This window comes from Staurois parvus, unplaced genomic scaffold (assembly GCF_062004578.1).
Source record: "Staurois parvus isolate SC_StPar_1 unplaced genomic scaffold, SC_StPar_1.0 ptg000019l, whole genome shotgun sequence".
NCBI classification, from domain to species: Eukaryota; Metazoa; Chordata; class Amphibia; order Anura; family Ranidae; genus Staurois; species Staurois parvus.
Window position 1 is genome coordinate 16332262 of NW_028317815.1, and position 14511 is coordinate 16346772.

Genomic DNA, 14511 nt, shown 5'->3' on the forward strand with positions numbered 1-14511 from the left:
GATCTGATACTATATCTTCGGGAACACCATGAAGCCTAACCACTTCCTTGATGAAGATCCGTGCCGTTTCCGGTGCTGATGGGGTCTTCTCCAGGGGCACGAAATGTGCCATCTTTGAAAAGCGGTCAACGATCACCATTATTGCAGTGTAGCCCTGGGATGGTGGAAGTTCGACCACAAAATCCATGGCTATCATTTGCCAAGCCCGCTTGGGTATGGGTAATGGACGTAACAATCCCCATGCCTTGCTCCTGGAGGGCTTGTTCCTTTGACAGGTGGAACACGTTCGGACGTACTGCTCACAATCCTTGATCATGTCTGGCTACCAGAACGAGCGCCGTAGCAGATCCAGCGTCTTCGTTACCCCGAAGTGGCCCGCCATAGGATGGTCGTGGCAGTGCCCTAGGACCAGGGTTCGCACTTCTTCTGGGACCATGATCCGGTCTTCCTTCCAAATTAGCCCACCGTGGCTCTGGAGGGGTGATTCTGACGGAACTGGTAGTCCTACAGAAGCATCAAGAAGTCGAGAGCGAAGTTCCGTTTGTAGAGCGAGGAAACTCCCAGAAGGTAAGATGGTGTCAGGTAGCACAGCGTCGTCGGGGTCCTCAAACATGCGGGACAGAGCGTCTGGCTTAGTGTTCTTAGTACCGGGTCGGTACGTTATATGGAATGAGAATCGAGAGAAGAAAAGCGCCCATCTCACTTGGCGAGGTCTCAGTCGTTTTGCCGTTCTCAAATATTCAAGGTTCTTGTGATCTGTGAATATTAGGATTGGGTGTGTGGCTCCTTCCAGTAAATACCTCCATTCTTCAAGAGCAGTTTTAATGGCCAGGAGCTCCCGATCTCCAATGTCGTAGTTGCGTTCCGCTGGAGTCAACTTCCTGGAGAAGAACGCCACAGGGTGCAGAAGTTCCTTGGTACCATTCCTTTGGGACAAAACCGCCCCTACAGCATTTTCGGAGGCGTCCACTTCCAACACATATGGGAGAGAAGCATCTGGATGGCAGAGAATGGGAGCAGAGGTGAACAATTCTTTGAGCTTTTCGAAGGCTGTCTGCGCTTCGGGAGTCCACTTAAAGCGGACCCCTTGTTTCGTCAGTTGCGTGATCGGGGAGACCAGACCGGAGAAGTTCCTAATAAATTTCCTGTAAAAATTGGAAAAACCGATGAAACGCTGTACCCCCTTTTTGTCGGCGGGTATTGGCCAATCTAAGATCGCCGTGACTTTCTGGGGATCCATCGCGACCCCCGCGGAAGAGAGAACCAGTCCCAAGAATGTGGTTTCGTGCTGTTCGAAACAGCACTTTTCTGCCTTTGCGTATAGCCCGTGTTGACGCAACCGTTCTAATACCCGTATCACATGACCCCGATGAACCTCCAGTGAAGGAGAAAAAATTAAGATGTCATCCAAATAAACCACCACAAAAATATCAAGAAGGTCACGAAAAACATCATTGATAAAGTGCTGAAAGGTCGCCGGTGCATTACAGAGCCCGAACGGCATCACCAAGTACTCGTAGTGACCGAATCTCGTACGGAACGCCGTCTTCCACTCATCCCCCTCCCTGATACGGACAAGGTTATAGGCCCCCCGCAGGTCTAATTTAGTGAATATCGTTGCCGATCTCAATCTCTGGAGGAGCTCGGGGACTAGGGGTAAAGGATAACGATTCTTCACCGTTATTTTGTTCAGGTCACGGTAGTCTATGCAGGGTCGTAACGATTTGTCCTTCTTCTCTATGAAGAATAACCCGGCCCCGGCTGGGGATGTGGATGGACGAATAAATCCCTTCCGAAGGTTCTCATCAATGTATTCCCTCAGTACTCCTGATTCTGCTTCGGACAAGGGAAAGATACGGCCGAAAGAGATTTCAGATCCGGGTAGGAGGTCTATGGGGCAGTCGTAGGAACGGTGCGGAGGGAGAACGTCAGCTCCTCGCTTACTAAAGACGTCTAAGAAGTCATGGTAGGCCGGGGGAATAACCTGGGAAAGATCGGTGTCACTATCCAAGCACAGGAGGAACCGGGGGACCACGGATCCTGTGACGTGGCAGTGACTTAAACAGTAGGGTGAGCAAAATTGAACTGTTCCCTTTTCCCAGTCAATCTGGGGGTTATGGGCCCTCAGCCAAGGGAGGCCCAGAATGACTGGAAAAAGGGGGGATGCGATGGCATCCAAACGGAGGAACTCCTGGTGATGGTCTGCCATTGTGGTGAAAATGGGTGGTGTCTCCTGGTCCACCACCCCTGATTTTATACGAGACCCATCTGCCAAGAAGATGTTGAACCCCCTTTCTTTGGTCTGGAGAGGGATTTTTTGCCGGTGGGCAAAAGTCAGATCGATGAAGCAACTACAGGCTCCTGAGTCAACGATTGCGGTCACCGACAATGTTCCTCCGGGGAGCTGTAAAGACACAGGAATGGCCAGGTAACTCGACAGATCATCCCTTCCTGCGGGTAGAGAAAAAGAAACGGGCGTGGACTTACTCATTTTAGCAGGACAGGAGCGCACCTGATGACCAGCTTCCCCGCAGTACAGACATAGGTTCTGTGATAGTCTCCTTTGACGTTCTTCGACCGATAAGTGAGAACGGGCCAATCCCAGCTGCATGGGTTCCGGGTTGTCCCCTGTTTCCGTGCTTCACGGATGGTTCCCTGGGGTCGGAGCTGTATCTCTGGAAGGAATCCATGCCACCCTTTGACCCTGACCGCTCCTTTCCAGCCGACGTTCCCTTAGTCTACGGTCAATTTGAATGGCCAACTCAATCAGTTTTTCCAGGGAGTCAGGTAGGCCTACTCGCGCTAGTTCGTCCTTGAGAGGCTCAGACAGCCCGATGCGGAACTGGTGGCATAAGGCCGCATCGTTCCATCTGGTGTCGCCCATGCAACGCCTAAAATCGGACGCGTATTCTTCGGCTGTCCGGCGGCCCTGCCGCAGGGAGTATAGAGTCGCTTCAGCGGAAGCAGCTCGCTGAGGGTCGTCATACAAGACGGCCATGGCCCGAAAGAATTCGGTCACGGATTCAAGATGGGGGTCGTGCTTCTCCATCAGACGGTGAGCCCAATCCTGGGGCTCATCCTGAAGGAGGGAGACTATAAACCCCACCTTGACGGTCTCAGTGGTGAACGTGCGGGGTTGTAAGTCAAAGTATAGGGTGCAGGCATTCCGGAAGGCCCGGAAGCGGTTCCGATCACCACGGAATCGTTCCAGCAGAGGAACGCGGGGTTCAGGAGCTGGGGATGTGGCAACCGCTCCGGATACCGGGTTAGCGGGAGGTCCTGCAGGTGGAGGACTCTGAGCAGGGGGAGTCAGGGGGGCTATTGACTCCATGCGGTCCTCCAGTCGGGCGCAGCGACTGTGGAAGTTCTGAAAAGCCTGGGTCAAGGTGGCCAGGTGCTGACAAATATCCTCTAGGGACGCCGGTCCACTTCCTGGCTCTGTCATGGCCGCAAGGTACTGTTATGATCCGCCAGGTGGTGCCTCAGGCTGCCAACTGACAGACCTACTCAGAGCGTGGGGTCTAAGCCCGGGCTGTGCTTTCACCAGAGCCCCTGATGGTGGGGATGGACTTGAAACAGTCCCGGGCCAGGTCACGACCTCCGAGCAGGCCCGCCAGTGGCTGAGGACACCCTTGGGGACAGGTACCGGGAGAGCCAGATATGAAGAGGATGGCGGCCCCAGCAGGGTAGTAACGGATTGTGGGCCCGTGAGGGTAAGCGGGGTACAGAATCGGTAGGCGAGAGTAGTCGGGTCACACGCAGGGTCAGCAGGGAGGTCAATCCGTAGAATGGTCAAGGCAATCCGGGTCAAACGCAGGAGCAGGCAGAATAGTCAGGACAATCCGGGTCAAACGCAGGAGCAGGCAGAGTAGTCAGGACAATCCGGGTCAAACGCAGGAGCAGGCAGAGTAGTCAGGACAATCCGGGTCAAACGCAGGAGCAGGCAGAATAGTCAGGGTCAATCAGGGTCACAGGATAGGTGCAGGAACTCAGGATCACAGAAGACCTTGCGGCAATCTGTGACAGTGCAGGGCATCTTTAAATAGTGCGCCCTGCACTGTCATTGGCCGGCTAGGACGCGCCCCCGGCTGTCATTGGACGCCTGAGGCGCGCCCGCGGCTCCTACTGCGCATGCGCGGCGTCCTGTCAGCCGCGGCTCGCCGGGACCTAGTGCCCATGTCCCGGCGCGATCCGCCGCCACTGCGCATGCGCGAGGGACGGAGCCGCGATCGCGGACCCTGGAGCCGTGGTCCCTGACAATAAGATGGAAGAACAAGAAAATAGAGAAAGGAGAAATAATCTCAGAGTAAGAGGAGTCCCAGAACTATCACAGAGGGAAGATATAAAAGACTTAAAAGAGCTAATTGGCAAAATTTTGAACTCCATAATGGACAAAGTGGATGAGGAGATGTTTAAATTGGACGGAGTATACAGGATTGGAAAGTATCAACAAGACAAAGGGATAGAAAAACCAAGAGATATAATTGTTAAATTCCATAACTACGGAGATAGAGAAGAGATATGGAAAAAGATTAAAGGAAAAACAAATATTATATACGGAGAGAAAATTATTAAAATTTTTGCAGATTTAACACCAGAGACTCTGAGAAGGAAGAGATCACTGAAACCCCTATTAGAAGTGATGAAAAATCATAATGTGAAATACAGATGGGGCCGCGATACAAGTTTAATCGGGTGGAGGGATGGAATTACAGCTATCTTAAAATTTCCGGAAGATTTAGAAGACTTCTGTGATAAACTTGGACTGCAGAGACAAGCGATACCGGGCTGGGAAGTGGAAGAGGGAGAGTTGGACACGGGTAGATGGCAGTTGGTTAAAAGAGGAAATAGAGAGACAATAGAAAAGGAGACATTGGGGAGGTGGGGGGGAAGGTGAGCGGTCATAGTTGGAGTTGAACCCCTGTAGAGGGATCAAAGGTGGAACATGATCCATAGGCAGAGGAGGCCTAGGAGGGGGAGGAGGTTGGGGAGGGGGGAGGGGAAAGGGGAGGGATATGGTGAGGGAGGGGGAGAAGGATGGTATAGGGGGAAATTTTTAAAAATACTCTGCATAGTGAGGAGATGTATACAGGACATATGGAAGATATAAAGTTTATAACCTACAATGTAAAGGGGTTGAACAGTCCTGGGAAGAGATTTAAGCTATTTAATCAGTTGCAACATAGAGAAGCTTCGGTAGTTTTTTTACAGGAGACGCATTTTGAGATTAAGTCAAATATTAAATTAATCACTAGAAACTATCCAACATGGTTTTATGCAGATTTCCCAATTAAGAGAGCTAAGGGGGTGGCAATTGGGTTTGCTAAAAATGTAAGGTGGGAGGTAGAGGATAGAGTGACGGATCCTGAGGGGAGATTTTTGTTTTTGAAAGGTAGGTTGCAGGAAATAGAGTGTACAATAGCGAATATATACTGCCCAAATAAGAGACCTGAAGTATACCTGAAAGGGATACTAAGAAAGCTGATGGATTTTAAAAAGGGAAGATTGATAGTGGCGGGAGATCTGAACTTATGTTTAGACCCACAGATGGATACAACCTCTCGTGTGCAACGAGAGGGAGGTAGGTCTATGAAAATCTTAAAGAAGGAGATACATGAGGGCCAACTAGTGGACATATGGAGAATAACGCATGGAAAGGAAAGAGACTATACCTTCTTCTCTAATGCACACGAGACTTACTCGAGATTGGATTATATAATGGTAGATCATCAACTTATTGAGAGGGTGGTTAAAGTAGAAATAGAGACAATGACTATCTCAGACCATGCCCCAGTTATAATGAAGGTAAGATGGGGGAGGCAGTTGACAAGGGGGGTAGGATGGAGGTTAAATGAGGCCCTTTTATTAGATCAAGAGACCGATCAGCAGATCAGAAAAGAGATGGAAAGATACTTTCAAGAGAATGAAACGGGATGTATCAGTGGCCACTGTCTGGGAATCCCATAAGGTATATATTAGGGGTATATTGATCGCGCTAGGGACAAAAAAGAAAAAGGAAAGGAGTAAGAAACTGACAGGGCTCTTAAAAGAAATATACGACCTGGAACAGATCCATAAAAATAGAATAACAAGTGAGATAAGGCAGAAGGTATTAGGAAAGAAGAAGGAGTTGGAGATATTAATTGAAGAAGAAAGGAGGAGAGTACTCAATAAAGTAGCAGTAGAGAGGTATAGATGGGGAGATCGACCAGGAAAACACTTAATGAGAACCCTGAGAAAAAAGAAAAATAGAAATTATATAGAAAAAATAAGAAATCCCAAGGGAGAAATGGCTCACTCTACTAAAGAGATTGGGAAGGTATTCAAGGAATATTATAGCAAGCTGTATAATATTAATTCCCAGAATTTAGCAAATAATAGTGAAAATAAAAATAGAGAAAAAAGAAGGGCATATTTAAAAAATGCAGGACTACCAAAGATAGATAAAGATCTATTGAAATCCCTGGAGTTGGAAATTACACAGGAGGAAATAAAGATAGCGTTGAAAGATACTAAGGTGGGGAAAAGCCCTGGCCCAGATGGATATACCGTGAGGTATTATAAAAAATATAGTGAACTGTTAATACCTAAATTGAAGGAGTATATGAATGCCCTGGGTGGAGAAATGGAGATTAGACAGGAATCCCTACAAGCCCATATAACACTTATACATAAGGAAGGGAAGGACGCTACTCAATGCTCTAGTTATAGGCCAATTGCACTCCTAAATATAGATACAAAACTATATGCAAAGGTCTTAGCAAATAGGATGAAAGACTTGATGCCGGAATGGATTCAGGGAGATCAGGTTGGTTTTGTATCAGGGAGAGAGGGTAGGGACAACGGAATCAGAACTTTGTTGCTGATCCAGAAAGCTAAAAAAGGGAAAACCCCAGCAGTGGTGCTCTCGATCGATGCCGAAAAAGCTTTTGATAGAGTAAACTGGAGCTTTATGATGGATACCCTAGAGATCATGGGAGTAGGTGGTAGAATGAGGGAGTGGATAGGAAAGTTGTATAAAATGCCATCCGCGGTTATTTTGGTAAATGGTGAAAAGTCTGAGCCCATTGGGATGTCAAACGGGACAAGACAGGGATGCCCACTGTCCCCATTGTTGTATGTATTATCACTGGAACCCTTGTTGGAAACAATTAGGAAGAACGTAGATATAAAGGGAATACAAATAGGGGAAACTGAACATAAAGTGGCAGCTTTTGCAGATGACCTGTTGTTTTATGTGGGAAATCCTAGGATAACACTCCCGAATTTAATAAGAAGTTTAAAAGAGTATGGGGAAATATCAAACTTAAAAATCAACCCGACAAAAACTGAGATCTTAAACATAAATCTTCCAAATGGTGAGAAAGAAAAGATACAAAGAGAATTCCCTTTTATATGGAGAGATACAGAGATAAAATATTTAGGGGTTAAACTTACTGCTTCATATACAAAATTGTATAAATTAAATTATATTGCTCTTCTAAATGAGATCAAAGAGGAACTGAAGATAATGGGAAGAGGAATTCCCTCTTGGTTAGGATGAATAAATCTGATAAAAATGATAATTGTACCCAAAGTCTTGTATAAATTTCAGATGATCCCAATAAGTCTCCCAGAGGCCTTTTTTAAAGAAATTAAAAAGATGATAACAAAATTTATATGGAAAAATAAAAAACCTAGAATATCCTATGACCTGATGAGTAGAGGTAAAGAGAGAGGGGGATTGGGAGTGCCAGATTTTAGGAGATACTATAACGCTGTAGTTTTAACAAGAATTTATGACTGGACACACAATATAAGGGGAAAAAGGTGGGTTAAGATAGAGAACGAACTGAGTGGAGTTGACCTGAGTAGAAGCATATGGGCACCAATACAATATAGAGGTTTAAAAAATACCACGAGTGTATATACACTGAATGTTCTAAAGGTTTGGGATAATTTACATAAACGTATGAAGTGGGATTTTAATTCACAATTAATGTCACTAAGAAATATGGAATATTTCCCACCAGGTATAGAGGGGATTATGGGAAAATGGATTAAAAAGGAAGACATTCAATTAAGGGATATTATGGATGGACAGAAATTGAAAACATTAAAAGATTTAAAGAAAGGTGGAGGGGAACTTTTTATTAAGATCGATGAGTGGAAATACCACCAATTAAAACACTTTGTTGAGAGTCTTCCGAAACCTATGAGAGGGAGAAAGGATTGGAACTTATTTGAGAAGTTGTTGGAATCACGGGGAGAGGGGAAACGGGGCACGGCAAAAATATATAAAATTCTCACTGAATTAGTCACAGAGGTAAAACCAATGTATATAGAAAAATGGGAAAAGGACTTGGGGACAGAGATAGATGAGGATAAACAGAGGAAAATATATAGACTCACACATGAAAATATCAGCATGAGAGAAGTGGAGGTAAATTATAAAAGTTTGGTAAGATGGCACATCACACCAAAGGTAGAACATAAAATGGGTATAGAGAGAACACAAGAGTGCTGGCGTGGGTGTGGAGGGATTGGTACGTGGTTTCATATTTGGTGGGAATGCCCAAGGATTCAAAGTTTTTGGGAGAAAATGGTCAACTTAATAGAGAAAATCTCAGGGATAAAGATAGGATTAGATCCAGAAGTGTGTTTGTTACATAAGACAGATATACCAGTGAATAAATACAAGGATTCGGGTATATGGTACTATGTAAATGCAGCAAAGGGGTTGATACCTAGATTCTGGCATAGTTTAGAGGTCCCGAGAGAAAAAGATTGGGTAGAGAGAGTAAATCAGATTAGTAAGATGGAGAAATTATACTATATCCAAGAGGGTAAGATGGAGATATATAATAGGAGATGGGAGAAATGGGAGGATTTTGTACTTCAAACGAATATATATGAAGCAGTAGAAACGAGAAGAGAAGAGGGGTAGGATACGCTTGCTTTAGACAGAAAGTAGGGAAGAACGCAGAGTGGGGGGGTTGTTTGGGGGGGAGGAGGAAGGGGGTAATGTTTTAAGAAGGGAAAAATAAAGGATAAGAAGGAATTGTGTATTTATTATGAAAAAGACGAAAGTGTATTGTTATCTTTATGAAAAATTAATAAATATTTAAATTAAAAAAAAAAAATAGCAGCTAAGAGAGCTTCTAGTCATAACTTCGGGCTCCACCTACACCTCCCTCCCCAAAAGGAGACCATTGGTCACTACTCCAAAGAGACACCCTGCTGAGATTCTAGAAAAAGGGCTGTTATGCTTGGAGTGGTGTGTGAGAGAAAGCAGAGTGTCAGGAATGGACTCGCCAATAGTGGTGGGACTCACCTGCCTTGTGGGTTGCAGTACCAGGGCTGGCCAGCAGGTGCTCTCAGCAACCAGAGGCTCATTCCTGCAATCAGCCAAAACACCTGAGGCTGATTGCAGGAAGTGCATATAAGGAATGACCAGGCCTGTGATCTGGGCCTTGGTGTATGTTTCCCATGAGCCCCTGTACCTGGTATCCTGTGTTCCTGCCTTGTTGCTGACCCTGCTTTGATCCTGACCTCTTCTGACCATCTCCTGTTGAACCCCTGGCTTGCCTGACCATCCTTCTGCCTGATCCTCGGTACTGCGCTGCCCGCTACCTGCTGAACCTGTCTTGTGACCTCTGCTTGCTCCTCCTGTACCACGCTGCCCGCACGATACCGACCCGGCCTGTCTGACTACGCTTACTTCACCCGACGATCCATCCATCCCACACGGATCACCTTTGGTAAGTCTGCCTGCCTCTTCCCATCAGACTCCGTTCCTGCACTCCCCTGCCAGTACTCTCTACCACAGCCGGACGCACTCAGGGGTCGCGACCTGGTTCCAGTCTGCACCAAGTCCATCCCCACCATCAGGGGCCCTGGTGAATAGCAGGCTGGTACTTAGACCCCGCGCCCTGAGGAAATCCGTGCTGTGGGCTGCTAGAGACACTGCCAGGTGGCACCTGACAGTACCTTACGGCCTGCCTGACCATTCCACCTCTCCAGCCTGACTACGCCTGTGTTCTTGAAGCCTGCTACTTCCCTGTGTCAGTCCACACATTTCTGGTCATACCCGGATCCCTAACACAGAGTCTCCTGCGTTTAACATCGAAACTAGCAGTAGAGACAAGAAATCCTTTTGACTTATGACAATTGAAGCTGCTTAAACCAAGGTGGACTGGCAAGTACTTTAACCCTCTAAATTCCTTTCTGTTATCTCTTTGCTGTGTTATTGCTCTCTGTATATTTATATATACTGTATATATTGGCTGCATCTTTTTTCTGTAAATATTTTTATTGCACTCTTTTGACCTTTTAGTAATAAATCTTACTTTCTTAAAGTATCGAACTGTTTCTAAAGCTCTTTAATGCAACTTACGAATTCCTGCCGCTGAAAAGCGCTACCATGTGTGTTTAACCCTCGGTATAACCTGTCTGCGGTGACAGTGGTATACAGACGATTATTTCAACCATCCTAGTGTTATTGCTGATATTGCCGAGTTTCCTCTTTCTCTGTACAAAAAGGAGGTGTTGGCAGTGTGAAGGGTTAATTACGTAATTAACCTGACCCAGTAACAATCGCTCCCAGGCTGCCGATACATCGATTGTGGTCCAATTAGCTGGAAAATCGGTGTGCAGGGTGCAGCTGGGCGTGGCATTGTTACGCACGTGACAGCCCGGTTTTAGATTGGCTAGTCCTTCAGTCACGAGTTTGGTGAGAAGGGCAGGGGTCTGACATCGTGATCGTCACATTTACATCCACTTTAAGGGATTAATAAAATGTTTATACAGAGACATCATGGAGCTGAGATATACAAGTGATGAAAGGGTTAAACACTATCCTCTACTGCTACTGCTGCTGCAGCTGCTGATCTAGTGGATGAGTCGGTCATTTATTAGTTACTCCTTCCTATCTGTCATCTTTTGGAAGGGCAGGGCTTTTAGAAGTACACAGCACACTGTTTACATCTGTGATTGCTGTGATTGGTCATCACAATGATCACACTGAACAAAGCTGCTCAGGTCAGTGTCGGTGTTTGAGAATGGCTTGGATTACAGCCATTAACATGCCCACTTGCTGCCCAAGGGCTACTTCTGAATTTTATGATATAAAACAAAAACTTATCAACTAAAAAATAAATGTCCACAGTCTTTCAACGTTTCATGTTGAATTCATGAGCCAGTTAGTTCAACGGATTGGCTGGAAGGATTTTTTTAATATGAGTAGGTTTCAGTGATATTGGTTCAAAATGCAATATTCTCCTTTGATTGTCAATTTATTCAATGCCAGTTGCTGTGCTGTATATTTTTATGGCAGAGGTATGTAGATGTACTTACAACTGAACACGAAGGATAATGGTCAGTAGTCCAAAAATGACTCCAGCCAACAGTCCTAGATCAAGTCCGAGTAGGATGGCAGCAATGCAAGTGAAGACCCAAATGACCTGGAATAACATATAGAAATATAACAACATTACAGGTATGGAGGAGCACATTTTATCATTTAGGGTTCTTTTGAATTATAGGCAGGTGCTTCAGCTGAACATCTCCAAAATTAACTGTGGACTATTTAGGTCCTTTCTAGTGCTCAAGATATGGGTCATTACATCACTTCCTGTCTATGGAGGGAGAGCAGTTCTTCCTGTGAGACAGCAGATGATCTTGGAACCTGTAGTTTTGCGCCAGTCCTCTCTGTATTCCAGAGACCTTTTCAAACTACAAATCCCAGAAGAGCTGAACCAACAAGGGATTGTGGGAGAGGCTATAAATTTAACTGCATCTGTCGGGCTCGCTCTCTTGACCTGGGCATTTATTATGAGACAGTCAGGTGGTGCCATCCTGAGTACACACTCAGTGGCCTGGTCTGATTAGCAGCAGAACAAGTGTACATCAGTGCAGCTTCATCATTTTTGCTAAAGGCAAAATGGCTGGTTTCTGCAGATTCAAGACTGTCACCTTACTGTCCCATTACAGCTGGCAGAGTAACCGTAGCCGGCTGCGCAAATACTGACCTTCCCTCTGAGGGGTGCAAACCTTATCCAGCTCATCCTGCAGCCATAAATGAATAGGGATTGGTGAGATGCTAATTGCCCACCCTTTGCTTACACTGCTAGCAGACACCTATATCCATCTGCATATATCCACGCCGGTTGAGAAAACCTAGCTTTTTACTTCTTTGATCTGTCTGCAGACCTGACTTTGTTATTTACCATCATTCATCACAATTAAAGGGCCCCAACATGCTAGCAGAAGATTTTAGCTTCGACTTCTTACTCTATTACTCTATTTTTGATTACAAATAGCTATTGCTTAGTTAAAGGGGTACCCAGTTCTAGCTATACCTAGCTATACACATAAATAGGACATTCACCAGGTCCCTTTTTACCTGGTGTCAGCGGTTGTTTAACCACTTGCCCTCCAGAGGATTTACCCCCCTTTCGCAATTTTTTGCGTTATGGCATTGTGTTACTTTAACTGACAATTGCGCAGTCATGCAACGCTGAACCCAAATGAAATTTATGTCCTTTTTCCCACAAATTGAGCTTTCTTTTGGTGGTATTTGATCACCTGTGCTTTTTTTATTTTTAGCGCTATGAAAAAAAAAGGCTGACAATTTTGAGAAAAAATAAATATTTTTGACTTTTTGCTATTAAACATGTCCAGTAAAAAAAAAAATCTAATTTCATCATAAATGTAATACATGTCTTTGCTAAAAAAAATCCCAATACATGTAAATTAATTGGTTTATGTAAAAGTTATAGAGCTTACAAATGGCGGTATATATACTGGATTTTTTTTTTTTTACTAGTAATGGCGGCGATCAGCAACATATAGCGGGACTGCGGCAGGCATTCTGACACTGGGGGAACTGACTTGGTGTCACTGACATCAGCAGTGACACCAATACAGTGATCAGTGCTATGCACAGCCATCCAAAGCAGTATGCACGAGCTGACAGGGAGGAGAACTGTTTTGCTTACAAACAGGTCTCCTCCCCATTGGAGATGCTCAGCAATCACCAGGTGTCGGTGAGTAATCACCGGCCAGAACCCGGTGATTGACAGCCTTGGCCGTTAATGGCGGCGTGGATAGGGCAAGCTCATGCCTCACGCTCGCCCCCTACCTGAGACTGCAAAATCACGTATATATACTTGATTTTGCACACCCATGCCACCATGTAGCAGTATTTCTGCTATAGGGCGATCGGGAAGCAGTTAAGTCGACTGTTTCTGGGCCTTCTTCTCTCACAGCCAGTGCTGCAACAACTTTAGTCAATCTTGTAATTTTCCAAAGTAATTACAGTTGCCGGTGCTATTAAATTACTGCTGTCTAATTTGGGTTACCTTATTTGTTCTCTTTTGAATGTGTACATTGTTGTACAAACCAATTGTAACCCCCTGAGCACCGATTTGTATCATGATTAATCACTTAATACAACTGTGGATACTGAACTCTGTGTCTATTGCCCATTTAATCTGAGTTGGTTATCCTTGGTAAACCATCTATTGAAAACTGATTGTCTAAACCATGTTTGAGCCTAGAGTGTCAAATAGACATTCAGACAAAATTTTAATTATTCGGAGATTTGGATGTATCTGAATTTCTAAATTACGGTAGTTGCGAATTTAAACTAATTCTACATTACAAAACAAAATAATGAATTATCTGAATTAGAATTCAATTAGAAATAAATGTGACAACAAAATCAAATTTGAAAACTAATTTGAAATGTACACATATAGCTGACTATTGCTGATTCCTTCAAAGACTCTGCGTACTAGAATATAGCTGTCTTCCGAAATTTGAATTTTGTAAACAATAGGATAGAATAAAACAGAATAGAACAGAAAATATTAGAATATAAAAGAATAGACTAGGAAATGAAATAATAGAATAGACAAAAATAGAACAGAATAGAATATAGCCATCTTCTGAAATTCGCATTTCAAATTTCGAATAGCATAGAAAGAATATAGCTGTCTTCTAAAATTTGAATTTTGAGACGAAGAGAGTAGATTAGAATAGAAAAGAACAGAATAAAACAGAACAAAATAAAACAGAACAGAATAGAAATTAGAAGAATAGAATAGAAAGTAAAAGAATATAATAGAAAGGAATGGAATGGAATAGCTGTCTTTCTAAATTAGAATTTCAAAAAGAATAAAATAGAAAAGAAAGGAATAGAAACAGATTGGAATAGAAAAGAACAGAATAGAATAGAATACGAAAAAAAGGAATAAAATAGATATAGCCATCTCCTGAATTTCAAATTTTAAATAGAATAGAACCAGCTATTCTTCAAAATTAATTCAGATCGGTTTGATATTTTCACTTTGAATTTGATTTGAATACTTCAAATTCGAATAGAATCCATAGATTCATTTGGAAAATTTTGAATCTGTTAAAAAATTAATAAATGACAGTAAACTAAACTAATTTTGTTACGAATGCAACAAAACAAAATTAGTAACCTAAGAAAACGATCCGAAATGAAAAAAAAAAACAAATTTGTTT

The 14511-nt window shown here is 44.0% G+C and overlaps 1 protein-coding gene across 1 annotated transcript in view; it reads right to left on the bottom strand.

Moving 5' to 3' along the window:
* Window positions 1-14511, bottom strand: part of LOC149472909 (pendrin-like) — a 55204-nt gene that overhangs the window by 23575 nt on the left and 17118 nt on the right. The window contains exon 13 of the mRNA XM_089685155.1: window positions 11335-11441. Coding sequence (XP_089541281.1) covers window positions 11335-11441 — 107 coding nt within the window. The remainder of the gene's footprint in view (window positions 1-11334; window positions 11442-14511) is intronic.